We start from the raw sequence: 26,983 nt of genomic DNA on the forward strand, positions 1-26,983 counted from the left end.
AATAGAATAATTAAAAGCTTTAAAAAAACTATTTCTAGAGAAAAGTATTACTAAGTTAATTTTCTTTTATACTTTTAAAAAGCGTGTATTAAATTTAAGCTATATAAACTACTTAGACTAAGTAGAGCGTTTTTTAAAAATTACGCTACTTATTAAAATAAGTATTAAGCTTACTAAGAGGCTATAGTTACTTATAGCTACTTATAGATAAAGTAGTAAGTAGTATATATATTACTAACGTACTTAGAGTTATTAGAGAGAAGTACTACTATAAGTATAGGTAGTTAATACGCTAAAAGCTAGTAATAGCTAGTTATCTTACTTATTATAAGAAAAGAGTTTAAATAAAAATTAGAAAAGTATCTAAATATATTATTTATAGCGTTATTATTACGTAAAAAGAATAAAACCTATACTTTAAAGCGCTAGGCTTATAACTATAAAGAAAATTAAGCTAAAAATAATATATTTAAGTAATTAAAATTATAATTACTACTTTTATAAAATTAAATAAGAGTAGTATAATATATATAGGTAAGCGCGTAAAATACTAGTATAAAAGAGAGAAAGCACGTAATTAACCTAACAGGTGCTTAAACACCTGTTGCGACAGTTATTCCCTCTTACTAATTCATCACACCGATACCGCTTATCATCGGTGTTCATCACTCTTCCCGGGCTAATCGTCAGTAAGACATGAATATGCATACCTGACCCTACGTATCACTTTCATCACAGTATCTCACACCGGTCAACGCAATCCTCATTCAGCCTTCTAGCTTGTTCTCTCGCATTCGAAGCACGTTCCTGTTCACCGTAACCGAGACAACCCTTCTGATCGGTGTGACGCCCACATGTCATGCATGGAGGGATCAGCAAAACGCGGACATGATGGAACATTACAAGCGACTTGGTGTTTCGTATCTACGGAAGTTTTTCCCGACGAATGAAGCCCTGAAATGGATTTCTTGGGGTGAGGTGAGATCTGACGAGGTGCCCTTGCTTACTCTACACCCAGCAACACCTCGTATACCCGGAGATGAACATCGCGGGGTCTGGGGGTGGTGTTACGTGAGATGCGAGATGTGTGATGAGAAAGTGTCATGGCCAGTCTATGTCATGCATGAAGAGGATGACTGCCACGCGAGAAAATGCGGGGAAGGAAAGGGCCTTGTACACAACGGGCAATGATTTTCAGTGGAAGTGAGGAATGTGATGGGATGTGATGAGATTAGGCGGGCGACATAAGGTTGTCTTAGTAGAGAGTCGGACTTCGGAGCGTGCCGAACGGGGTATGTCACTGGCTGACTTGATAGAGCAAGTTTGCCGCGGAGGTCTAACGTCGGTGACTGAGATGAAACGGTTCTTGAATTGCGGCAAAGCGCGCTTGTGGAGAAATGGTGGTGATGATGACTTGCATGGTGGTTTATCGCTGATAGTTGGAACCCGGACTTCGCTCATGGCGCGGCTATGGAAAATCGCAGTCGCTTCCAGGTAACATCAAAGGGATGGAGTATGCATAATGGACTATTGTCATACATGGCATGGTCAAACAAGGACCCCCGAAGCAATACTGGTGGTTTTCAGCACATATGCATGTAGCATCAGCTAACACCTCATATGTGTATGGACCTGTTTCCTGCTTCGTGATCCGCAGTATATCCGCATTCGCACACTCCGCAGCTCTTTCTAACACCCCATCCAATATCCGCCAAATTACACATTCCTGCACTGGCCTCCAGATACAGAAGCACAACCGCCCCCAACCCCATCACCGCGTTTGCTCCCTGTATTCCAACGCATAGCCTCGGATCCGGCAACCGAAGCGAACGGGAAACAAGGGAGACAACTCCGAACCCAGCGTGCTGGTATAGGCCCCGTAGAAGAATGGAGATTGTGTATAGTGTTCAGCCTCGCTAGATCGGCTGGGATGTGAATCCTGGCTTGATTGTGATGAACTGCACCTCGAGATGCTTTGCTCAGCATTAGTTTTCTGTCAATGCGCTGTACGCTGTATACGCTGCGTGTATGTAGACGACAAAGAACGCTACTTTGTGACCAACCTGCCAGTAGCTTAGGATTGTGTGCTAAGCCCCGCGAAAGGTCTTTCGCACGCAACTTTTAGCGATAGTGCACATCACCTCACCTCGCTTGCAGCCTCCCTCCACGTCAAACCCAACGAGCTAGTTGCGATCCTGCACGTCAATATAGTCTTTACTCAACTGAGCCTTGTCGACCCCGACCTCCGCGTTAGCCACAAACGAAAGCGATTTCCAGCTTATGGTACTTTCCCATGTTTCCGTTCTCATGCAATCGCATCTGGCTGCCAAACATATGCATGTGCGTCTTTTTGCTCGAACCTGCGTTGGCTAGCCTCAATCGCCCATCGGTGAGATGTCTGCGGGTCGCTCATTCCAGCAGACTTGCTATCTACTTGCGATATGATGACTTGCATACAGTTATCCGTTGTCAGAAGGAAAAGGAAACAAATGCTTGGAGGTTTATGCAGGTAAGAGAAGGATCCCCGATCTGTACACCTGCATGCATGCAGGTTCGCGATCGGCGATCTGTGGTCAACATGTTAATGTCGGTAATGTTGGTGGGGAAAATGGATGAGTTCAGGGAATTTTCAGGGTTCGCAACGTTAGGAACTCCGTCCGGGTAAGGCGGCTGTTGAAAAATAAGAGACGGCGGCGGTGACATATTATTACTACATAGATTACTATGTATATACCGCTCGGGAGTCGGTACAATACCGATCGGTTGGGAATCTTGTTGGGAGATTGGTACATGCAGGTGTGTCGCAACAGGAGCGATGTCGGAAATTGACTTTTTCTTTTACTATGGGGTGCCGAGTTGCTAGGGAGGGAACCGCAAATACGGTTGCGGTTGTGGTTTGTCAAGGGTGGAGATGCTCGATGCATGTCCAACCGAGGTGTGTGGAGAATAACATCATCACTGAATACGGTGAAGATCCTCATGTCGGTCAAGTTCAACAAGATCAGGCATTATGCCTGTTCATGCATTATACTACACGGCTTGACAAACAGCCAATATGCTATCAAAGACACTTCAAAGAAGCGAAGAGTAGTAACTAGCTAAGGACACAGTAATCCATCCCCTTCAGTTTGCCATCTGCGGAACAGCTTCCCAGGAAAGCCAAACCCCCTTGTTGAGCGCATCACTTACCGAGGTTATGTCCTCATCGATCATCAACAATTCATCCTTCATTCTCAACCAAACGGAGGCCCAAGCCACACAAGAGAAAAAGTGGAAATAGATACAGAATGGTAATAGTAAATGCTGAGAAGAGAAAAGAGACAACGCCGTCTTTTGATAACGCTCGCCGATGCATGCAGCCTAGATCCAAGCTAAGTGAGAACGCCCTGCGCCTGCCCTTGGTGGTAGTGGTAAAGTCATGTTGTTGCTTTGTAATTCGTATATGTACACACGCGTGAAACGGGAATCCAATGTATGTGTATTCGTACAGCGGGTAGATCTTGGGTATCGTGTAGTTGATGACGGAGATGACAGTAAAGTTGTCAGTGTACGGTATGTGGGTGTTGTTATTGCGATTCAGCTGTACGATTGTCCGCTGGCTCTAGCTCGGGTGGAGGAATCTTCTTGACTGTTCCGTTGCTTCCACTGCGAGTGGATCGCCGGACATGAATGCTGGCACGAGCAAGTTCGCCATTGGAAACGGAGTTGCTTCGTTGCGATGATGACGCGACAGACCTCTTCTTGCTGCTGAAGTTCAGGACCATTCCGTCGTCGCTCTCTGAATCGTCGTCGCTTTCAACAGCGTGGTCGCCATCGTAGCCAGCAGCGTCATCGATAGAGGCCTCGAGGTGATTAGCTGACGCTGCGGAGATCCAGGAGTGTTCATCAAAGGAACCGCAACCAACTTGAGTTGGGGAGCCGGCCGACGCGACCGAGGGAATTGATGGGTTCGATTCGGATTGTGACATGGCAGAGAATTGATCCTCGGAAGAGGAAAGAGCCAACCCGCGGCTTGATCCACCAAGAGGGCTATTCTCAGAGGACTGATCGTTTCGGTGCCAGCTTTCTCGATTGTTATGTTGACTGAAGACTATCTCATCATCTGGACTTGGTGGACATGCAGTCTGTGCATGAGAAGATGTAGGCCGTGATCGTGTAATAGAATCGGTTCGCTCACGGGCTGCTGACTGTTCCACTCCGAGTCGTCGACGGTACTCATCCTTCGCGCGATCAAAACGGTCATCTGACTTCTTTCGTGCGATCGAGGTAGGGCTGGAGGGTCTTTGATCGCCGGCTTGAAGCAGTTGCGATGATCGTCTAGAATCGGGCGCCATCCCAAGGGTGGGTCCAACTTCTTGACTGTTTGCGGTCGCCCAGTTTCGATGCAGGCGGGAGGACAGTGACGACAATGAGGATTGCCGCGACGAGGGGTCAAGACGTTCAAAAGACTGAGCTTCTGAATGGCTAGGCGATGAGCTTCGAGCAATGGGAGACATGTCTTTTAGGGCGTCAGGTTGATTGACTTGGCCGGAAGCACATGTAGTGCTGATTGCCAGGCTTGGGACGCCATGGGCATCGTCGTCCCCACCAACGAGTCTATCGATTGACCTCGCGCGGCTATGTTCTTTTGGGGGCTTCAACTTGTCTCTGCTTCTCATGCTGTTGACCACACGCCTTGGCAGACCACCAAATAGACCACCCAACTGTGAGCCACCAGGTGTGTCTAGAGCCGTTGGGGTACCAGGTAGAGCTGGAGGAAAACCTGGAGATCCGGTTCGACCGGGAACCAGATCCGCTTGACGAATGGTGCTTATGGAAGATATGGCGCGGTCCTGCATTTGCGGTCGCTGTTGCTGTTGGCTCTCGAGCATCTGGGCGGGTGATGCAGTACGGGAGTTGGGACTGTCAAAGTACCTCGACCGTTCTCTCGCCTCCGGACTCGCTGTAACACTGTGAGAGAGCGGATGCTCAGCTTCACGCGAGCGAGTCAGAATCTCTAGGATAGCACCGGGTGCTAGACTGCCACGTCGGCCTTCATAGGGCCGGGCGTCTTGACTGATGGTACTACTCGAAGAGTTTGCGCTGATGTTGGGGGGCGCGTCCTGGTTGGTAGCTGAGCTCTGCGCACGGCGCCTTGAACCTGAACTGCGAGTTGTGAAACCTTTGACAAACTCGGACGTCTTCTTAGCGGCTGAGCGGAGGCGGTCGACGAAACCAATAGGGACAACAGCCTCTTCGACATCCTCTTTGGAAATCTGAATCCTTCTTCCATCATAGGACTTGCTAGGGTCTGTCTCTTCTGCCCATGAGATGTGGTTGGGAATACCGGATAGCAGCCACGGGTGGCGCTTGATCTCTGGTATAGTGATGCGACGTCGCGCATCCTTGATCAGCAATCGTCGCAGTAGGTCACGTAAGTTTTCATCAACCTCTTCGTATTCGAGATCATGCGGTGCTCTCTTGGTGCTCGTCATTGGCTGACTGTTGCGTCCGTGTGAGTTGGGCCGCGAGTTTGATTGCTCAGCGACGGGTTTCAGCCGATACCTAGGGATGTAGGGCTCGTCTTCGCTGATGACCTTCATCAGCGTGAATGTGTTTGTGTCGTGAAAAGGCACGCGCCCGTAGATAAGGCAGTACAGCGTGACGCCGAGAGCCCAGATATCGATCCCGCCGTCGATGAGGGGAGTCTCTGCGTCAATCTCTGTACGGCAGAGCTCGGGGGCGTAGAAGGCCGGGGTTCCCACAGTCTTCGCCAGCTCAATAGCTTCGTCGACCTCCTGGTAGTCTGACTCAGAGTGTTCGCCGTTGCTCTCATCAGTCTTTTGCCGTCCCAAGTACGACACACCAAAGTCAGATATCTTGATGCGATGCTCCCTGGTTACAAGAAGATTGGCAGGTTTGATGTCTCGATGGATGACGTTCTGATAGTGCAGGTATTCTATACCCAAGACAGTGTCCTTGAAGGCTTCCCAAGCTGCATGCATAGTCATCAGAGGGACGTAATTGAAGTGTTCAGGGATCTCTTCGCCAGAGTCGGTCACACGTGACGAGGAGCTGCCAGCAACGCTAGGTACGCGGCCTCGGATGAGCTCCGTGTCGTAAGGGCCGTACATGGTTCCCTCAAGCCCGTCGGCCCAAGAGTTGTTCACCGGCTCAGGCGATCGGAAAGCGGTCTCCATGTGGTCTTCGTGGTGGCCTGCGACGTCTGATCGCTCGCGAAACTGGACGCGGCTGTGCGGACGCTCGTCTTCTAGATGGGATGCTTGCGAGCTACGTCCGTTGTCGGAGCCCTCGTCTTCAGAGTCGGTTGCAAACTCCAAGCTCCAGGGTTGGTTGGAGGAGCCGTCTTTCCGACGTAGGTGTGCCTCTCTGGCCATGCGACGTTGCTGGCGGGCAAGCTTCTGGTGGGCGATGCGGATGATCCTTTCGTCTTCTAATGTTGCACTGTCATTGTCGAAGATGCCCTGGGACTCGCGCTTGAAGCGACGCCATTCGACGAGGCAGATCTCCCTGGCACCCTCAGTCCGCCACTTGACCTCGCCCAGCTCGACGTGCTCGAGTACGATATAGACCTTCTTCTTAGCTGGGTCATCTATAACCTCGAGCAAGCTGACAATGTTGGGGTGGCGGGCCTTTTTGAGGATGGCTATCTCGCGCTTGATCTTATCTTCGTGGCTGTTGTTCTTGCCGAGGCGGCGACGTTTGGAGTAGCGGTCGACGATCTTGATGGCGACGTAGCGGCCGTGCACCAGGTCCTTGCCCAGCTTGACCTTGCCGTGAACACCTCGGCCAAGCTCGTCGATGATCTCGTACTGGTTCACAATCTTGCGTCCGGAGACGGGATCGGCCTGGACATCGGCAATGTGGGTCTCCTTGGGCGCCTGGCGGTGGGTATGGTGGAGCCAGGGCGTGGAATAGGTGCCGTCGTCGGGCTGGTCGGGCTCCTGGGAAGGGCGGCGGGTGGTGGGGTTGAAGAGGCCAGGGCTGCTCACCGGTGAGTTGCCAACAGTGCGTGGGGCCGACTCCATAATGTCCCTGTAGTGCTCGTGGGAGAGGCCGAAGGCGCCGAGGCTGGACAGCGAGTTGGCGGCCGAGTGTGAGGGGTGGGAGCTGCGGGAGCGGACGATGGGCGGGACATAGGGCTGGGGGTACTGCTGCAGGTGGAGGGCAGCATAGGACTGGTTGGGGTAGACGGGCCCATCGCGGTGGCGGGGAGGGAGAGCGTAGGGGTGAATGGGGTCGACTGAGTTGGCCCGCACCGTCACGTTGCTGGCCGTCGAAGCGCTCGAGAGGTCTCGCATGAAAGCCGGGCGGTCGGGGGCAGGTGCAGCGGCGGGCGCGGCCTCGTTGACGGTGGAGAGCGAGGCCTGCGAGGCGTGGGCGCTCGTGCTGGGCGAGGGGTTCGAGGACGCGGGCGTGTCGCGGGGGATGGGCGACGAGTAGATTCGGAGGGGTTGTGGAGAGAAGTACGAGGGCTCTGGGTCGAGCGTGTGTATCTGCGATAAGAGGCTGGCGTTGAGGGCCTCTGGCACGGAAGGCACCTCGGAGCGGGGCGTGCAGTCGTTCTCGTCGTGCTGGTCTTGACTCGGCGGCGACGCGCCATGTTGCTGCTGCCCTTCTCTTTCTTCACCAAATGCCTCTGGTGCTTCTGGTGCGTCCGCGGTCGGGGGGCACACAGAGGACGCCGGCGACGAGTGCGCCTGGTCGTCCCGCACTTCCCCTTCCGCTGTCAGGCCCGCATTCGGGTCGACCATGGCAACCACAGCTCGGGACGTGTCAGCTCAGCAGCGGCGTGCTACCATGCCAGCCCGTCTACGGTTTGTCGAGGCGCACGTCGTGGGCGGATGGTCTCATGTCGCGCTGGGCTGGGCGGCGGCGGCGGTGTCACAGCGAGGGCAATGGCGTGGGTGCACTGGTGCTGTGAATCGACGTCGGGGTGAAGATGGTGGCAGTGGGCCGTGGTGGGCTCAACGGCTCGATATGGATTTGGTTGAGAGACACGATCGGCTCACTTGCGCTTTTCCCTCTGGGGCAGTGATGGGCGGGATAGTCAAGAGTATTTCGGGCCCCATAGATGACGCTCTGAAGCGGGAGAGACACGCCGGGGCTCGCAGCAAAAGGTGGAGACGCTATGTATCGCGCTGGGCATAGGCGAAGACGCAGATAAAGGCCGTCAGGGCAGACAACGAGGCGCTGCACGGCAAGAGGGCAATGGCACCGGCGACCAGAGGCCTACAATGCGCCCGGTGGAGCGATTTCTTGTTGAGCGAGCCACGAGCGATATGGGCAACTTTTTGTCTTGGGGGATCTGCCACTCGACGGCAGCGAGAGTATCACCTACATGGTGCTAGCATGCAGGTGACAAGAACGGGTATGGCTGCATGCACTAGTCCCTCCTGCCCTCAACAACAGGTGGCGTTCAGCTGTTCGAGGGTGTGGTTCGTTTGCAGCGCCCTCGTCCAAACTGCTCTGCGCAGCGCCATCAGCATGTGCCTGTGTCCTGATCCCAGCGGTGCGCGCGCATGGGTCGCCTCTGCCGCCTCCGGTTGCGTCGGCACCCGTCACTTGGGCCCATGCAGCAGCCATTAGATGAGGAAGCGCGATAAGCACCCTGGAGAAACTCTAAATCCCTCCCTGCAACATCTGCCATCATAGCACATGGCGACTGACGGACCCTCTCTAGCACAAGCCCTTCCCCAGATTTACCCTCGCTGAGCGTCAGGTACTCGCTTTGCTTCTTCGCTCCCGCTTCGATATAGCTCCAGGGCTGCCATGTCCAATCTCACGCTATCGCTGCGTCACTGGCGCGCCCCGTATCGTCATTGTTGGGCCGGCACACACAGCCATCGTACCACGAGCATCCAAGGGGGGGCAAACTGACGGCTGGCAACAATCCCATCCAGCGTCCTCGCGCCCTGCTGCCTCCCCCCTCGCCATGCCACGATGGCGCTCCAGACCGCCTGCAGTCACCGGTAGATTATCAATCGTGACCTATCGTGAGATTGACCGGCCTCGTACGTGCACAGTCGCACGGCGGTGCATGCTGCAGAGGGCCAGCGCAGATGAAGCCGAGTCTAGGCGCCGCCCGTCTCCTCAGCAATCATCGTGAAAGTCCTAATCCGGTAAGGCACGCAGCATCAATTTTCTGCACCGGGGCGCGCTTGAGCACGGATGCATGACAAACGTGACTGCCTGTGCAGCGCGCCAAGGAGCTAGACCACCGGCTTCGCATCCTCACCTCTGCTGCGAATCTCATCTCACTCTGCTCGCCAACCATTGCCCCGGCCTCCCGCCTGTGCTCCTTGTTTCTTGCTCTATTACCCAATGCCGACCCGCACCAACGCTGCGAGGGACACGAATCCGAGCGGGACTGGTGCTCCACCACGCGCTCCGTCCAACAGCTATCGTGACTCGACGCTAAACATCTTCGCTCTGCTGCTTGCCTTCCGCATCGTCAATGCACTAACCCTGCGCTCCTTTTTCCAGCCCGACGAGTTCTTCCAGTCCCTCGAACCTGCATGGCAGCTTGCGTTTGGCCCCGCCAGCAATGCCTGGATCACCTGGGTAAATCCACTTCAGAGTGCTCCAGTATCCCCAGTCCGCTCACCGTCGCCAGGAATGGAGATCCCAATTGCGGTCGTCCCTGCATCCAGCGCTATTCGCTGCCGTCTATCGAGTCGCGGCACATGTTGCTGACCTCTGTGGCTTGACCTTGCCTGCTAAAGCCGAACTACTCCTAGCTGCTCCGAAAGTTACCCAAGCCGTCTCTGCAGCCTTGCTTGATTGCTACACATGGAAACTTGCGGAAAAAGTCTACGGTCGTGGCAGTCGCACTGCCCTTACTACTGTACGCGACCATCCTGCAAATCTAACATTGCAATCTCTGATATTTGATCCCACCTACTTCTAGCTTGCATTGTCTGTCTGCAGCCCGTGGCAGTGGTTCTGCGCGACCCGAACACTGTCCAACTGTCTTGAGACTACCATCACTTCTGTCGCTATTTACTATTGGCCTTGGCAGGGTGCAGCAACAGCTAGCAAGGGTCAGACGCATATTGCACACCACGACCTCGGCTCCCTCTCAAAGTAAGTCGTGGAATCAAAACACCCTTTGTCTGCTCCGCCACCACTTTAGGCTCATGCTCGTGCAGGTTGCGCCTGTCACTGCTGTTGGCAGCGCTTGCGTGTATTCTCCGGCCCACCAATGCACTCATCTGGCTGTCCGTATCCGTCCCAGCTCTATGGCGAGCCTCACATCGGCTGCGCTATGTGTTGGTCCGTGAGATCCTGATTTGCGGGTAAGCCTTCCCTCTCCTTGCATCCGCTGCACGTTTTTCGTCCCCATAGTGCAAGGCTCCATTGCCGGGCTCTGCGTTCTCTGCAGACTACCGTGCCCCGAGGTCACCAGACCATAATCCGACTGACGATGCTAGCTCCGCCGTCCTGGTATTGTCAGTCGCGACCGATCGGCTCTATTACAGGGTCTGGACTCTTCCGCCGCTTAGATTTCTCTATTTCAACATCGCTCAGTCGTTAGCCGTCTTCTACGGGAGGAACCGCGGCGACTACTATTTGACCGAAGGTTTGCCGTTGCTCCTCACGACATCGTTGCCATTTGCCGTTGTTGGCCTGTGGCAGTCGTTGAGGGGCTTAGAGCCACGTAGCCCAGCCAAAGGCGACAGCCCGGGTAATACAGCAGCTTCAGGTCAAGATAATGCGGGCAGTCAGATACTAAGCCGTCTGTCATGGACGGTGATCGTCATGACTGCTACGCTGAGTTTGATATCGCACAAGGAAGTTCGCTTTCTGTACCCAGTCCTACCCTTCCTTCACATCATCGCCGCCAGGCCACTCAGCAAGTTTTTACCTCCTCGCGCTGCGCTATCGCACAAAGCAGTCATCCTGTTCTTGCTTGCTGTAAACATCCTGCTTGCAGGCTATGCCTCTCAAGTTCACCAGCGTGGAGTCATCGATGTACTCGCCTATCTCCGTCATAAACATGAAACGCGCAACAGCCTATTACACGTTTATGGCAATAGCGATAGTAACGTCGCTGCTGTGACCAATACAACAGTCGGCTTCCTCATGCCCTGCCACTCTACACCCTGGCGCTCCCACATCATCTACCCTGAAATCTCTGCATGGGCTTTGACGTGCGAGCCGCCCATTGACATACCGCTCTCGCAGCGCTCAACCTATCTCGACGAGGCGGATGAGTTCTACATCAAACCTGGCCCTGTAGCTTGGCTCCGAGCCAATATGGAAGATGTACAGACGATCAAGGCGAGTGGAAGTAGGTCTGGTCAGCATTGGATGCGCCAGGATCCAAAGTTCAAACGCAAGTACCGGCGTGAATGGCCGCAAAACCTTGTTTTCTTTGAGCAGTTGGAAGGGACGCTGAAGGAGTATCTTGAGGGCACTAGGTACCAGGAGTGTTGGAGGGGTTTCAACAGCCACTTCCATGATGACTCGAGGAGGACTGGTGATGTGGTTGTCTGGTGCTTGGATGGCGTGTGAGGCGCAGACTGCACTCTTGTATAACTGTAGCAAGATAACTCTAGTAGTAAGATTGTCTGTGAATCATCTAGATAATGTGACCTCCCATTAGTGCTCCCTTACATACCACGCAAGATGTCATCACATCTGATCATCGCCCTTGATACTCCCTAGTCACCTGTTCGCGCCATCCAAGTGTTTTCAACGTATCTCTTCTTCCCCGCTGTACCCAGAACCCACGTCGCGAGGATCCGTGACATCGAAACACGGCCAGTGCCAAGAACATCGAGCAGCAACTCTCCCATCGCGAATTTGCTTAGACAGCCCAGAAATATGCCGAGACGCGAAACCTATACCACGACATTAAAACTCTACACATAACACAGTCAACCACCCCGTCTAGCTCCCAACAGAATGACCTCATCGACCCTGCAGATCCACAGCCCACAAACCAAAAACCACACCTGGGCAAACACTGCCCTGGATCCCAGCACACCGGACACGCGTCCCTGTACCTGACGATGAAGATAGCTTGCCACAGATGTACACACATGTAAGTCTAGAACACCATGATCGTCAGGGCAACGACAAAGGGTATCAGTCTGGACCTCAAAAGTCGTTCTGGGCATGGAGAAGAAGAAGCAATGTGATGATTAGTGTCGTTGCTAGGCGGGGACCCGGATCAGACCCTGACCCTTGAGCGGAGGGAAGGGAAAAAGGAAGACCACTGGGCACATGCATCGTGTTTTTGGAATCGGGGGGAGGGCGTTGGGAAAAAGCAAGGGTTTAAAGGAAATGAGCTACATCTCATATGAGGGACAAGCTGAACGGGCCTGCAGACTACACTGAGGTTAAGATGAGCAAACGAGAAACCTTCAACGCAACGTAGGCTCCATGATGTTAAGTGTTTTCTTCCAGGTCGAGGTAGGTGATTGGGCGTGCAGGCTTCACGGTGGCAAAAAGATCGATGAGAAGTCTGAATTCAGTGACTGGAGTTCCTCGTATGGGACGCACAGTATGAGACGTATTGTTTTCTTGCAGTATAACATAGGGAATAGGATCCTGGTAGACCGATGTTCTTTGTCGGCAGTTGCCCCCTCTTCCGATAACAACAGAAACCAGTAATGTTCAAAAGCAACAAACCAACCCAATGCACAATGAAAGAAAACACATCTCGCTTGGAGACAGAGAAGCCATGTTCTAGGCCCCAATTAAATATGTTCTGAAATCAACGCCATGATCCCAATGCCCGTTGTTGACGATGAGCTTCTTGAGCCTGGAACGCCGCGCTGAAACCTCAACTGAGCCAGCAAGTGATCCGGCATGCTCGATGCTCCCTTTCGAACGCCTAAGAATGCAATATGACACAAGAAAAATATCAAGCCAACGCGACTGCCTTTGCGCTGGTGCTTGAGCTGACTGAAGCTGGGGGTGTGGGTGGTGCAATGTCGATCGCAGGCGCAACCCAGCCCTCCTTGCGGGCAATCCACATGACCAAATTGAGGTCAAAATTCTCGAAAAACACCTCGTCGAGGAAGCGAGCCTTCGCGCCGGCGTAGGTATGGTATTCCTCGCGAACTGTCTCTGGGTCGACGCCGAGGATCCTCCGGAAGCAGGCGATGGTGCATCCGGTGCGGTGCTTGCCCTTGTTGCAGTGGACGAGGATCGGGTGGTTGGTACGATCCATGATGAGGCGCAGAGCTCGTGACATTTCGCACGATTCGACGCGCACTTCGCCTTTGTTGGCTTTGACGTGAACGTGGAAGTGCTGTATACCAGCGTCCTTCATGAAGTTTTGATACTCAGGCGAGAGTGGCTCAGGAACCAGGGTGAGGATGGTCTTGATTCCGGCTTCCTTAAGGTATTCGTAGTTCTCCTCTTTAGGATAGCTGCTACGATAGACGCACCCAGGGAGAACTGTGCCGTAGTTTGATGGAGGAGTGAGTGACTGTAGGCGTTCGGGTGCCGAACGGATGGAGACGGCCGGTGTAAGAGTGCCGTAAGACTCGGCTGTGCAGGTGATGGAACACTGGTGACCCTGAGGGTCTACGACAACCTTTAGGTCCTCGTGCGTAGTCTCGCCAGCGTGCTGTATGAGCCCGTCGCTTGCAGAGAGTCCGAGAGAGGCGACGAACTCCCTGATTCTTTCGAATACGCTTTCCTGAGCGTTTTGATCCTGGCTAGCGGACGTCGTGGAGTCTCCGTTTGATGAAGACATGTTGAAGCGCTGCGGAGCTTCGGGTTCGAGTTTGAAGGAGGGTATCAAAGGTATAGGTGAAAGCTCAGCTAGTGTTGTACTCGGACGATTTGTCCTGTACCCTTCACAGCGCGGATTTTTCGATGCGGAGGTGCTTGGTGGTAGGCCTTGTCGAGTGCTCTTGTGTGCGTTGAGGGTATGGAAGTCTGACTTCGGAGGATGCTCGAAGACAAGAGACACGGGGGCAGAAGCCGACGCGGGCAGCCTGTATTTTATTAGCCAAATGCTCGTACGTTAGGAGGATAGCTCCGAATTCGCGAACTATGGGTTGTCGCCGCTGTCACCCACGGATCCGGCGGTCGCGTCGAGCGCGCGGCGAATGGAAGGGCATGCTTTGAAAATGCGGCAGTTCACACAGCGTTGGTGACAGTGCAGCTTCCAAGGTTGCGTGAAAGGGTGAAACTTACTTCGCTGTTACCGGCTGGTTACAGGACACATCTTGCGAGCGTCTTGCGGTGATGCAAAGAGGCGTTGATGTTCATTGTGAGTGAGTGAGGTAGGTAGAGTGTACTGTGGGCGGAGTGGTGTGCGCAGTAGACGGATATTTGTGTGGTGATGGCTCGGGGCGGTAGCGAAGGATGTCAGCCGTAGTTCGCGGGGAGTGAGAAGTAGTGTGATTATAATGAAGGCTGGTGTTGTGGAAGAAATCGGGCGGGTCGCCCTAGCGCGCCTTTCACTGGTCCGAGCCAGATGCGTCGGAATCAATCCGCTGGCTTGGACCGCCGGTTCCAGGGTCCGCCAAGCGCCGTACGTCACTTGCCGCACCTTCCCAACGGTACTTTGGCTATGCAGGAACGCAGAGCATATAATTCATCGAAAAGATTCTGTGGGCTGTGTGCTAGTTCAGTCTTCTGGTACCAGCAAACAGCGCGCGGACCCCGCACCAGTCTTGTCGTGCCTTGCCAAATGACGGCAAGCACAGAGCAAGCGCCAGTAGCACCTGGGCAGTGGGCAAGCTTCGCTAAATTCGCTTCTGTTCCAAGGCGAACCGCCCCACTGCATGGCTCCGACCTGGGCGGCGTGTCTCAACACTGTCTCGCTCCCGTGCCTCAGCGACAGGCTTGCTACTTTCCAGCGCCGTTGACCTCGTCATCGCTCCACTCGCAACCTACGGAGCGGTGGGTCTCTAGTGCTTGGGTGAACCACGACGTGTTCGCCAGAACCGCGCGGAAGAATCGGCACAAGAGAGACGCCAATAACACAGTCAGCGCATCAAAGCATTACTGTAGACGGCAAATGCCAGTAGGCGAAGCTTATGGGCCGGGTTCCCAGAGCAAACCGACTATGAGAATACAACGATATCATAATTCGCCTTTGCCCAGCTTCTATGCCATCATCAAGGCAATATTCATAGCCGTTCATCCCGGGTTCTCCTGCTGTCCGAGTCTTGTGGCCGCTTCCTCATCATTGCAACCAGGTAGCCAGGGCCTGGACGCCCAGTGGAACTTGGCAGAAAGTATCTCGAAATCTCTATGACGACTCCGCGACATTCCGTAGACATCGGCGTATTCGAAGGGGTCAACTGCAGACTGCAGTCGGAGGTCGCGGCACGAATTCGTGAAATTTCTCTGAGTTGAATATTTCAAAGTTCCATCGCACCACTTTCACGTGAAGACTCTCGTGATCGGCAGCTAACCATGAAAGGTTAAGCCTCATTTCCCCAGAGTCTGTGCGTCTAACCTGCTGGACCTCGGTCACTCCACCAAATACAGTAAACATCGGGACGTTTCTCACATCCTCAGCGTATCCCAGTGGTCCCACGTTCTCCAGTTGAGCATCATGGAGCCTCCACGCTCGACATCCCGATCGCGTCGCTCCTATCCGAACCTCCACAACCTCTCCATAGCCCCGCTCAGCGCCAAATACCCTCTCGATGCATCCGTACCACCTTCACCCGACGAGCAAGGCACGCGCACTCCTCGGACGTCGTACATCGCGCAAAAGTCGGCACCTACAACGCCAGGTGTTCTAAGCCTCAGCCAGAGCCGCAGCAGTTCACGGCAGCGCCCGAAGAAAGCCTACGCATACGACAGCTACTTTGTCAACCCCCGTGCCGAAGTTCGCGATGTTGGTGACATACCAAAAGCAAAGAGTACCAGTGTCCTGCATCCCGGCGTCAGCTTTGCCGACGAAGTGCTCAGGGTAGATGATGGGGAAAAGAGACATCATTCGAGGAAAGGCACAGCGCCTCTACCGCTGCACTCACCACTCGTAAAGCATCACACCAAAGAGTCAAATGAAGAGTGGCTGCACCGCGCTGGTTTGGCAATCGCTGGCGAGACGAGGGATAGCAAGGGACAGGGTTGGCTTGTGAGACGAGAGAGCTCCACCAGTCTAGTCGGACAAGGTGACGAGTACGAGAAACGCTCTTCACATGAGGATAGGCCCATGGCTCTACTCTCTGGCGAACATGTCGGTGACGCGGACTTTCCCGTGTTCTTCTCCCCGCGCATGTCCAGGGTGGGGAGTCGTATCCCCAGTCGCGTAGGCTCCCGCGTACCCAGCGCACGGCAGAGTCGACGGGGCAGCAGAGTAGGTAGTCGGGCCGATCTCATGATGTCTGCCGGATCGAAACCGCAGTCAGGAAGAGCCAGCTTCGAGATCTCTGAGCTAGACGAACGCTTCATTGAGCCTGACTTCATCGAAGCAGACGAAGAAAGCGATGGCGATGAGGAAGAAGTCGCTCGGTTGGCGCGCGAACGCGGGTTCGGGCTTGGAGGTTGGATGGATCGTCTCATCGGATGGACACTGTTCTCTGTTGACGAGGACAGAGAAGCGTCCGATGAGGATGATGCGGAATATGATAGGAGCCTGCGACTAGACAATCTTACAACGGAGGAGCTGAAGTTACGCCGCGAAGTTGAAGCCAAGCGGCGTAAGCTTGAACGAGAAGCCATTATTGCTGCATCTGCTCTACGGAGACAAGAAGGCGATGCGACGACTACAGATACAGAGAGCCGCCCAACAACCGGGGACTCGCAACGTACGACGGCCAATGAAGAGGTCGGCGGTTGGCAAGATGCCGCGTGGCTATTGAGCGTTGCTTCGAAAGCTTTGTTCTAATCACAGTAATTAAAAAGTCAACAATTATACCCAAACTACTGAACCAGGCAGTCAAACCAGCGAATGGATTTCCCATGATTGCGACTTCCAAGGTTGCTACTACAATATACTGGTTTACAGCACTGATTAGATTATTCCATCGCGCTTACATCTTCGGCGCTCAGTGGTTTCCAATTACTTCTTCACCTTCCCCATCTCTCTATTCTCTACTGCATCCTCAATCCCAGGTCTACCTCACCTTGCCCATCCGACATACTAGGCGGTCTATCCTCCTTCTTCGTACCCCAATCACTCTCCGTATCTCCCAGCACAAGCTCCAGCGTCCATCCTTGCGTGAAGAACTCGTGTCCAATCCAGTTCTTGGTGTACACCTCGCCATTCAGCTTAGCGCTCTGGATATAAATGTTCTTGTACTCCTTGTCAAAATTGGTGTTACGAATAGTGGCAGTGGCATTCGTGAGCTTGTTAGCTATGGAAACGGTGGGGAAGAAAGGCGGAATGATGAAGTATACGTTCTGGCCCGGGTTAGGAAATAGGCCAAGCATGCTGAAGAGTGCAAAAGATGCCATGCTCCCTGAATCGTCATTGCCTGGAAGGCCGCCGGGTGTAGCGTTGAACCGTGACGGAATATCTACATCTGATGTCAGCGAACGCATTCAAACTGGACACTTCCTTGATGTCTAGTGTGGCAGAACTTACAGTAATGTGCCCTTTCTGCACTCAATGCAGGTCTTCCTGCAAAATGAGATAGATACACCGTAAGGAAGACCGGCTCGTTTCCTATGTCCGCTAGGCCGCTGGTATGGAAGAAATCCAGTCTGCGCACAAACGTCTCGTCGCCCCCAAGTAGCTCGATGAGTTTCCCAATATCGTGCGGGACGAAGAATATGTACTCCCATACACTACTCTCGAATGTCTCGGACGGATTTGACGTCAGTGAGCAAAAGTCGGTCAGCGGACTGCAGGCAATGGGGTCTTGGTAGCCCCATGTCCCGTTCAAGTTCCTGGGTTGAAAGAAGCCTGTGAAGCCAGTATCTGTACCGTTGATCGAGGAGGTCTGGTCGGATTTGAAGAGGTTCCGCCAGTTTGTTGCGCGAGAGAAGTACTTCTCAGTCGTGCTTTTACCGAGGCCTTTTGTCAGAGTGGCGAGATTGAAGTCGTTGTAAGCGTATTCCAGAGATCGCGATATACTTCTCGAGTTCGTACCAAAGCCGTAAGGGTCAAAGTCCGACACTGGGATATAGTTTAGCGATTTCCAACTTGTCAAGCCGCCACGTCCCTCTTGGCTCCATTCCAATGGCTCGTTTTCGGCGTCGTTGACGATGGCTTCGTAGGCGAGTTCCCAGTCTATGCCTGTGATGTTCTTGACGTACGCATCGACTAGGACGTTATCGGCGTTGGAGCCGCCCTGTGTCCAGCCTTTGCAGGTACTCATCATGCAGTCTGGCAGCCATCCACGATGTTTGTACGTGTCAAGAAGACTTTGTACAAAACTAGACATTATAGAAGGCTCCAACACAGTGAGAAAAGGTAGTTGCACGCGCCACATATCCCAGAGACAGTAGAAGCTGTCGAAGTATGGCTCATCGCTCTGCCAGTGCGGGTTTTCACCCGTATAGTTCTGAGGAGATATCATCGTACGATAAACAGCGCTCCAGAAGCTGGTCTGTATGCTCTCGTCCACTTCTCCAGTTTCGATGGTAATCGGAGCGAGCTTCTCACGCCAGGCTTCCTCGGCTGACGTGACAAGTCCGTCAAAGTCGAAGGTGGGCCCCGGGATTTCCCTCTCAGCATTTTGGCAGGCTTGATTAGTACTGATGAAGCTCAATCCCATCCTTGCTAGCACCTGTCCTGAGAGTGGGCCGTTCAATCGGATGAATCCACCAGCTTGGACGTAGAACAAGTTGAAGCCGCGCGTCACGTAAAGCTCTTTCGGCTGTTCGCCAGCTCTGTCGTTGACCCATACTCCAGAGTCTTTGACAGGTCCTCCGGAAACATCGAGGCAAAAGTATGCCATATAGGACCCCGCGCCGAAGCTTGGTAGGAATGTAGCATTCCCTCTCATCCTACCTGACTGTTGGCCGGCTTCGGCCTCGATGGTAATAGAAGCGTTTTGCCGACTCGCCCATAAGTCTGTCAGATCAAGCATGATGAGAGGATCGTTGCTTCCATTTCCATTAGATGCTGTGGAGAAGTCGAAGCGAAAGAGCGCAGCATGTTCTGAAACGGCCATATCAGCATGTATGCCGTTTTCCAGTGTTACCCCAAAGTAGCCGGGTCGTGCTTCGATTGAATCGTTTCGATAAGGAGTTGCGCGTGCTGTAATTGGAAATTTGCATGTGTTGATGTCATCGCCTGAGCACAACCGCGGAAAGATGGGAAAGTTGCCTAAGCTTGGATTTCCTCCTGTTCCCGAGTCATGTAAAGCTGAGAAGCCGGTGATGTTGCTGCCGTCCGTGGAAAATCCGCCGGTATTCGCACCATCCACATCCGCAACGGCTGCAAGGTTTTAGCAGTGAGCTATCAATGTTGCGCGCTTGTAGCCGACCTTTTGCCATGCCGTATGGTAGTGTTGCGCCTGCGAAGACGTTCCCCCCATCTCTACTACCAATCAATGGGTCGACCCATTGTAAAGGATCGAAGTCAGCGGTTTGCTGCGCTAGTGTTCCTACTGTCGTCGATAGCGCTGCAAGCTGTGTAAAGGTCCAGACATAACGGCATAGCCTTTTCATTTTGAGATTCAGGCTCGATTCTCGTGCCCGTGATGTTGTACCAAAATTATCGAGGCGCGTATCTGCGTCTGGTTGGATTAATCGCTTCGTAGACAGGTCGATGGCACGTGTGATCGTGTCTACGGTTCAAAGTAGGCAGGACTGATCACTCAGCGAACGCAACTCAAGCAAGAATGATCGATCAAACGTGCGAGTAGCGACTCTATTAAGTCATCCTAAGTACCACATGGCGAGTTGGCTTGCGTCGGGGTGATCGCAGCTCAACACTGTCCTAGTGGGGTTTATTGCGGGGTAAAGCAACCGACCGTCTGGTACTGCAACCTTAACTGCATCGTAGGTAGCATCTAATAATCAGTGTGAGTGCCTTCGAAGCGCGAGCGACAGGACATGAAGTTGAAGGTCTGAGTCCACGTTCAGCCTTGCACAGCTATCTCGCCGTAGCGTCTCGTCTTGTCGCAGGCCAAGATCGCGCCCAGTCCTGCCTACCCCACAACCGGCTCCTTGTGCTGCTGTGGAACATGTGACCCTACCGCAAAACCTTATGCAGCGGTACGGAAAGCGCGAAGGGATTCCGGTGGCCATGCATCAAACCAAAGCCATTACCCCGAAATGGAACCACCGACAGAGGGAAGATCGTCCCGGTCGATATGCCCTGTGCAGCACTTACGCAGTGCCGGGAGTCCAGCGAAGTTTAGGTGCTTACTATGAGCTGTTCTGCTCGATGATTGGCCTGGATCCCCACGATCGGAGTGCTGGCCTCGCACGGGTACACGACCCGACCAGTCGGAGATCTCATGGGAAGAGCAGGCGCGCGTGTGCCTTCCATTAAGACTGACTCTCTCAACTTCCCTTTCCCATGAGAGCTCCAAGCCCATAACCCATGCACCCTCAAGAATGAAGAACAGTTTGGAGCCTAATTTCCACCATCGTTCCGCTCCAGATTTCTGCCACGTATGACTTGCGCCGTTTCGGATCGGACCTGCAATACGGCGACGTCGTGGTCATTATCCACGTTTGCTGTGAGGGTGACGTGAGTTTGCGCAGTCTCCCATCCAGTAAAGACGAGCGCCTCGTGAGTTCCCGGTGCATCGCATCGCCAGCCGTGTGCTACTCTAAACGTGTGGTTGCCTTGGAGCTGTTGCGCATAGCTTGTGAAAGCCCTTTCAAGATCCTCGACGCACTCTTCCTTAAAACGAAGTCTCTCCATTGCCAAGACGGGTGCTTCTAAAGGAAGCAAATGCATGCCATCTAGTTCCACATGGACAGTCCAACAAAATTGGAGCATATCTTCTTGGGGGCCGAGAACCTCGTCCCGCGCTGGAGATTCTAGGAACTTCAAGTGTGCTTCCAAATTTGGCCATATGCCCAAAATAAAGATCAACTTGGGGTCCTCGATGCAGTTGTAAAACTGTGAGCTTGTGTGCAGTTTCTCTCGCACGGCTGATAGGTTCTCAAGCAATGCTGGATCGTCGGCGGCAACATTCCTGAGACGCAATTGGGTTATTTCGAGGACCGCCATGCTTCACTAGGATTGTGAAGAACGCAGAGCTCGTGTCGTGGACTAGAATAGTGCTGTAGAGAGGATGTGTATGAACACAGTGGTGATGATGGACGGGAAGAACCTGGAACACGGCCGGACGGTGACTGGGGTAGGTTAGCGCCTTGGCATTCCACCCCTACGCCGGCGATTGAGATTGAGGCCAGTCAGCGGCTGCTTCGACACTCTCGCTGCCTGAACATCATCTGTGCCTGGTACGCCTCGCAGGCTTGAGACGGTAATGTTACGCGAAATCTCCCAGCCTCGGTCGATCGAAGGGATCCTATTGGTGTTTACGGAAACTTCGCATGACCTCGCAGTGCGCCCATCGACCACGGTGGCCACGACGTTACATCACAGCATTCTCTGAAATAGTTGCATGCAAGTACAACTATTATTAAAGAGCTCTCTGGTACATGGGCTCTTGGTGAGTCAAAGGCGACGCCATGTGCACTTCTGCGCCCTTCCAGCAACCCATCTTCTGGACGCCGCCAGTGTCAAGGCAACCTATCGGCGCACATCCTCCTCTTGGCGATGCTTGTCGCTATCTCGTAATGCAAAAATAGCCTGTCAAACAGCTGCAGGCAACAGTGAAAGCTAGACGTTCCATACCATCGTTGGTTCGTGATAAAGCGACGTCATTGCGACAGAGCCGGCATCACCGGAATGTGCTTGGGATCATCTCGAGGAAGGTGTCTTGCGATTTTGATTTGGACTCGCAAAGTAGGCCTGAAGCGGTTCCAAGGCATAGACGCTCCGCCGGTTGATGCATATCAGCAGCACAGCCCTCAGAACCACCAGACGCCATCTAACGGTATAGCTGCATACCGGTGAGCTGGCTAGTAACCGGAGACATCTAGAGCTTCACCATGCTAAACCACTTTGGGGACTCTGATTATCAAGGCTCTAGGCGAACTGCGATTTTATTAGTCGGGGCCGTTTGTTTTACAGTATAGTGCTGTAAGCCCGCCACATTTCAGCCGTAAACCTGGCGTCCCCTGATTAACGGACCACCCACACCCGCGGGGTCGCTTCATACTCCCGCTCTCGGCCCCCAAACTGTGCAATCCACATCTTTAGAGACATTGGATACCGCATACAGCAGAGTATATATCGCCACAGGGGAAGCGAACCGCAGATCACAGAATCCTTCTCATACTTTTGATATCAATGTCGTCTCCACAGGATCACGGTACTGTAGTCGAAAGCTCTTCGAGTGACTCACCGACTTTGTCGGATAGTGGAATTGGGAATGCGCCACCGATGCCTCGTAGACCAATTCCAAGGAAAGGACACACCAAATCCCGCCGCGGTTGTTTCAACTGCAAGAAAAGGTACTCTAACGATGTTCAGGTACTCGTGTTGTTCAAGTATCCTAATCAGAGCACAGGAGGATCAAATGTAACGAGAGACATCCTGAGTGCCACCATTGTACCAAGGCGGGATTGCAGTGCGAGTATCCAGCAAATATCATCCAAGCAATGCAACGTCTTCCTACTTCACCGCGCCCTCAGGAGGGGGGCAACCTGGGATCGACGCCAGGCGTCTTCGTAAGTGTGCTTCGAGCGTGCTTTGAATGGTGTAGTGGCTTACAATCATAGTCCATGGCAGACATGCGTCTATTCCACCATTTTCTCATCACAGCCTACCCGCATCTTCCGGTCGGAGCCGACAAGATTTGGATCACGGCAATTCCCGGCTTCGCACACAATGTATGTGTTTTCATCAGACATGGAAGAAGCCTTACGGCTATACTTAAATATAAGAAGGGGTACTAACTATTGCAGTACGAGTACCTTATGCATTCCATCTTAGCGCTGGCTGCGTCACATCTGGATGCTGTAACGCAGTCGGGTGTTGCAGAACAAGCCATACAGCACCGAATCCTCGCGGTGAAATCGCTCAATGAAGCGCTCTCAGTACCCCCAACAACCGCCTGCGAGCGCGACGCAAGAATGGCCGCGGCTCTAGTACTTGCTTTCCAATCAAGTCACCTGCAAGACGGCATGGCAGAGTTCATGACAATGGTCCGTGGGTGCAACCTGATTGCCGGCAACAACATGATGTTCATCGCCGACTCAGTCTTCAACGTATGTACAGGGATCTGTGTAAGGAATTGAACGCTCACACTGACCCCTTGTAGGCATTCTGCGCAGATTCTCACCTTGAGAGAATGCAGAAGCGGATCGGAACATCGAGGGTGAGCTGCTTCAACCGCAAAGATCTCGACATGGCATCATTATCCCTCGACCTTGTTCAGAACTTGAACATGTCCGACTGTGAGCGGTCATACTGGGAGTTGCTCGTATGCACCATCACCCATGCGTATGACCGCCCACCAGAGACATATCAGACCTTTGTTATGCTCTACAACACACCATCCAAGTGGACGCATGATGAGTTCCAGGCCTTCATCGATCCCAACAACAGTGTTGCGCAGATTCTACTGGCTCATTTCATCGCGGTTCAAGCTATCCTTACACCCATTCTCTATCTCGAAAGAGTGGGCTTTGAGGGCGTACATGCCCCTACTGCCGTGCTGAGCTGGATCGAAGGGATATACTGGAGCATACCGTGTCGCATGAGGCATCATGTGGAGTGGCCCAGACAAGTGTCGCGGTATCCTTATACTCGGTTCATGGGACAGAAGGAGGTGGAATATTGCGAAGTAGACCCCCTTCTGATCTGAAATTGTCCGGAGGTCACACTTTGAGTGGCCTCTTTTCGTTGCCCATTGTCGAGCCTGTGAATCACTTACGTATAACGACCTTCATGTACTACCAAGATACCCGCCATCGCTTTGTAGCTTCTACTCGCAATTCATTTCACTTTATCACAGGTTTAAACTCTCATTGAACATCCACACATCGTCATTGACATGATACGGATAACACACCTGCTTTCTCTCATACGTCTAGCCTGCAAAAGACTTCGCTCGGCATGCACAACACATCCCCCTTTCCTAAACACTACCCACAAACCTCACAAGCATCTTCATCCTCCATCGTCATATGCTCATGATATTCAATCTGCGCACGCATCTGAAAACCCGCATGGCCAATACCAATCCTCGCATACCTATCCATAACCGCCTTCCAAAACGCGGTTGGAATTTTCTCCGCCATCTCATCTTCCAAGTGCATACCAGGGGTCGCGTTGTGGACTTCCCCCGGTCTATACATAGTGCAGTGATAGTCCACCAGTAAACGCCTCAAGCGGTCGGAGGCTTCGGTGTGAGAGTGAAGCTTTGTATACGCGAAGATGACGGTTGGGTAGTACGGGGTTATTCCCGTTGTGAATGCCTTGTCGACGAACGCGTTCCCTACAGCTTCTGCGAATAAGGGGATCAGGTATTGACCTGCAAATTCCAGGCATTGGGCTACGAGCAGGCAGTCCCATTCGGAGGGTTGTGGTAAGTTTTGCGTGTACACCCAGTCGACGAAGATGTCGAAGACTTCAAGCTCTACCTTTTCGAGACATATTTGAGTACCGCGCGTTAGGTGTAGCTTGAAGACGGTGGAGTAGTGCGAGAGATAGTCGGTGTGGAGCAGGTATAGCTTTTGTTCGGTTCCAATGTTGACTAAGACAGTACCATATTTGCCTTGGCGTGCGATTTTACTATAGTCAAAGTTAATCGGCCGTTCACGACTGCAGATATGAAAGTTTTCTTACCTCATCCGGGGTGGCTGTGTATCTGCCTCTGCAGGACGCTTTAGGGACTGTGACTCTGGCAGTTGGTTGGCGGGGGCCATGACGACGATCTTTGACCTGTTGTGGGCAAAGGGTCAGGATGCAGAATTTGTAGTGTATGTTAAGAGCAATGGAATGAAATCTTGATTTATAGCTATAAAATTTGCGTGTGTTCGCTGCGCAATGATGTTGGACCACTGGCTAACCAAGGTATCTTGGGCTCGGGACCAGATTATGAGAAGTTCGGCCAATAGGAAAGCTGTGGTTTGTATTCGCGAGTAGTATAGTAATACACGGTATTATTTTGTATGGCCCTCGAAGCGTTTGCGTCATGTGCTCTTGCGATATTGTTGCTGTGTAGTTCCCAAAAGAATGTAGTGCAGTATACCAGGCCTGTGTATCGTGCCTGGACCAAAAGCGGACCCCATCTGCCATCGTACCCATCCAGTACGATACCAAATCACGCAGACATACTTCCAAACCACTTCCTCATCAAGCTCTTCCTCCCCTTCTTCAACTCATCAACCTCCTCTTCCACTACGACGGGCTCCTCCAGCCTACCCACCCACTTTGCAGGCCCCCGCTCTCTGACCGCTCTCTCCTGTGCTCTGAGCCAATAGTCTTGCTCCATATTACGATCATTGCAAGCATTGGTATACCACTCATGCCACTCCTGATGATCCCAACCGCACCTGCTCCCATACTTCTCTTTGACCTTCTTCGCGAAACCTTCAACCTCAGTATGTGCGCAGGCCGAGCAAAGAGTCTCTTGCGGCAGAAACGAGGTACCAGAAAACGGTGTGCGGTAGTAGATGTAATGGTTCGAGTATGGTGTGTAGTAAGCCTTGCAGTGGGAAGACGTGCAAGGACGGAGTGTGTACCGCCAATCCCATACTTCTTCCTGCACCCCAGGCTTCGCTCTTGCGTCATTGCTTTTCTGGTTTAGGGGCACGGGAGGGGCGCCCAACACTCTTTGCTTGTGCTCTCGTACTAGTGCGGCATCTTTGCTTCTGCGATCTCGGCGGAAGTTTTCTTTGAATATCTCGAACTCCGAGGCTATGTCGTTGAGGGTCTTGCGTCCGGCGCTCTGGCGTAATTTCTCGTAGGCTTGCTTGCATGCTGTGTTGGCTTCCTTCATCTCTTGGCTAGCATGGCGTGGGCAATAGCCGTGAAGACGAGTCAGGTCGTACGGGCCCTGGGGGAGGTAGTAGTTTGATCCTGTGTGGGCAGGTGTGTAGTGCAAGGTGCATGCGGGATACAAGCAAGGTATGTAATGATCGAGGGGGTTGTATTGGCCTGGCGGAGGGCTACATGGGGACAACGGTGCCGAGGCTGCTGGGGCAGATTGTGTGGACATTCGTGAATTGGCAGACAAGACGGACTGGTAGGACACTACTCGGGATCTTGCGCTCAGAGTTGGGGGTTTATAGTTGGCCGGTAGTGGTATGCCGGTCCATCTCGCATCCGATTCTTGGTTTGAAGTTGACTTGATCGTGAGGCTGCTCACACGCTTTCGCATAACTTTGAAAGATCCACTTCGAGAGATGGGAAGAGAGTCGGGACGGTGGAGACCTGGCGACTTTGGTGTTCCCCATGCCTGGAAATTATCGATCTGATCCATCAGAGTTGTGGTCGGGCTGATAAACGTGGGTATGTGATGGTATTGCGCCTTCTTCGAAGAGTTTGGTATTCTGTTGATCAGGGGTTCCGGTAGCTGTATAGTTTTCGGTCTTGCTCTCGGCCAGGTCTTTGACTTGGCCAACGGATCTGGTTCTGCGAAGCGTACCGCAGGTGGTGAAGACCTCCTGCTAGATGCCATAGTCACCGCGTCGGAAGATTTGAGACTAGGCTTCAGGCTCGATCGTTGAGGCCTTGGTGGCGTAGATGCTGATGTTGTATTAGACTGGTCACTGAAAGATGACTGAGAAGAACGCGGCGTCGAACTGCCACTGGAAGCCGCATCGGCGAAAGGCATATTAGGAGGCATTAGGTTGATTGTTGATAGAGTACCGGTAGTGACTGTTGTGGAGCGACTTGTCGAAGTGCTGGCCAGAGAAACTTGGCTGGCTATCGAGTTTTGTGTACCCTTTGATTGCTGTGTCGGTCGCATAGTGTTGGTCCCTGGATGTAGAATCTGAGACATGGCGGGCGGGGATGATGCCGGTAAACTGCCGAATCCAGTCTGGCTTCCAGGGCTCATCGATGAAA

General features: G+C 52.9%; 7 protein-coding genes across 7 annotated transcripts; 3 read left to right on the forward strand and 4 right to left on the reverse strand.

The window, feature by feature from the left end:
• Nucleotides 1-3,566: 3,566 nt before the first annotated feature.
• J4E87_010166 (uncharacterized protein) lies at nt 3,567-7,754 on the reverse strand (the record flags this gene model as incomplete). Its single annotated transcript, XM_049381740.1, has 1 exon — nt 3,567-7,754. The coding sequence occupies one exon, from the start codon at nt 7,752-7,754 to the stop codon at nt 3,567-3,569; it is 4,188 nt and encodes a 1,395-aa protein (XP_049228447.1).
• Nucleotides 7,755-9,324: 1,570 nt separating this feature from the next.
• On the forward strand, nt 9,325-11,517 carry J4E87_010167 (uncharacterized protein; the record flags this gene model as incomplete). Its single annotated transcript, XM_049381741.1, has 5 exons — nt 9,325-9,564; nt 9,617-9,847; nt 9,911-10,086; nt 10,152-10,298; nt 10,506-11,517. 5 exons carry the CDS (start codon nt 9,325-9,327, stop codon nt 11,515-11,517), a joined length of 1,806 nt encoding a protein of 601 aa, XP_049228448.1.
• A 1,357-nt stretch (nt 11,518-12,874) lies between these two features.
• On the reverse strand, nt 12,875-13,714 carry J4E87_010168 (uncharacterized protein; the record flags this gene model as incomplete). The annotated part of the gene is made up of 1 exon (XM_049381742.1): nt 12,875-13,714. One exon carries the CDS (start codon nt 13,712-13,714, stop codon nt 12,875-12,877), a length of 840 nt encoding a protein of 279 aa, XP_049228449.1.
• Nucleotides 13,715-15,532: 1,818 nt separating this feature from the next.
• Nucleotides 15,533-16,816, forward strand: J4E87_010169 (uncharacterized protein; the record flags this gene model as incomplete). The annotated part of the gene is made up of 1 exon (XM_049381743.1): nt 15,533-16,816. One exon carries the CDS (start codon nt 15,533-15,535, stop codon nt 16,814-16,816), a length of 1,284 nt encoding a protein of 427 aa, XP_049228450.1.
• A 206-nt stretch (nt 16,817-17,022) lies between these two features.
• J4E87_010170 (uncharacterized protein) lies at nt 17,023-19,548 on the reverse strand (the record flags this gene model as incomplete). The annotated part of the gene is made up of 3 exons (XM_049381744.1): nt 17,023-17,447; nt 17,516-19,315; nt 19,365-19,548. The coding sequence occupies 3 exons, from the start codon at nt 19,546-19,548 to the stop codon at nt 17,023-17,025; spliced, it is 2,409 nt and encodes an 802-aa protein (XP_049228451.1).
• Nucleotides 19,549-22,566: 3,018 nt separating this feature from the next.
• J4E87_010171 (uncharacterized protein) lies at nt 22,567-23,774 on the forward strand (the record flags this gene model as incomplete). The annotated part of the gene is made up of 4 exons (XM_049381745.1): nt 22,567-22,635; nt 22,687-22,797; nt 22,873-23,175; nt 23,229-23,774. 4 exons carry the CDS (start codon nt 22,567-22,569, stop codon nt 23,772-23,774), a joined length of 1,029 nt encoding a protein of 342 aa, XP_049228452.1.
• Nucleotides 23,775-24,092: 318 nt separating this feature from the next.
• On the reverse strand, nt 24,093-25,913 carry J4E87_010172 (uncharacterized protein; the record flags this gene model as incomplete). Its single annotated transcript, XM_049381746.1, has 4 exons — nt 24,093-24,114; nt 24,164-24,703; nt 24,758-24,853; nt 25,480-25,913. 4 exons carry the CDS (start codon nt 25,911-25,913, stop codon nt 24,093-24,095), a joined length of 1,092 nt encoding a protein of 363 aa, XP_049228453.1.
• Nucleotides 25,914-26,983: the final 1,070 nt, after the last annotated feature.

Source organism: Alternaria ethzedia, assembly GCF_023757985.1.
Source record: "Alternaria ethzedia strain BMP 0044 chromosome Unknown scaffold_44, whole genome shotgun sequence".
Taxonomy (NCBI): Eukaryota; Fungi; Ascomycota; class Dothideomycetes; order Pleosporales; family Pleosporaceae; genus Alternaria; species Alternaria ethzedia.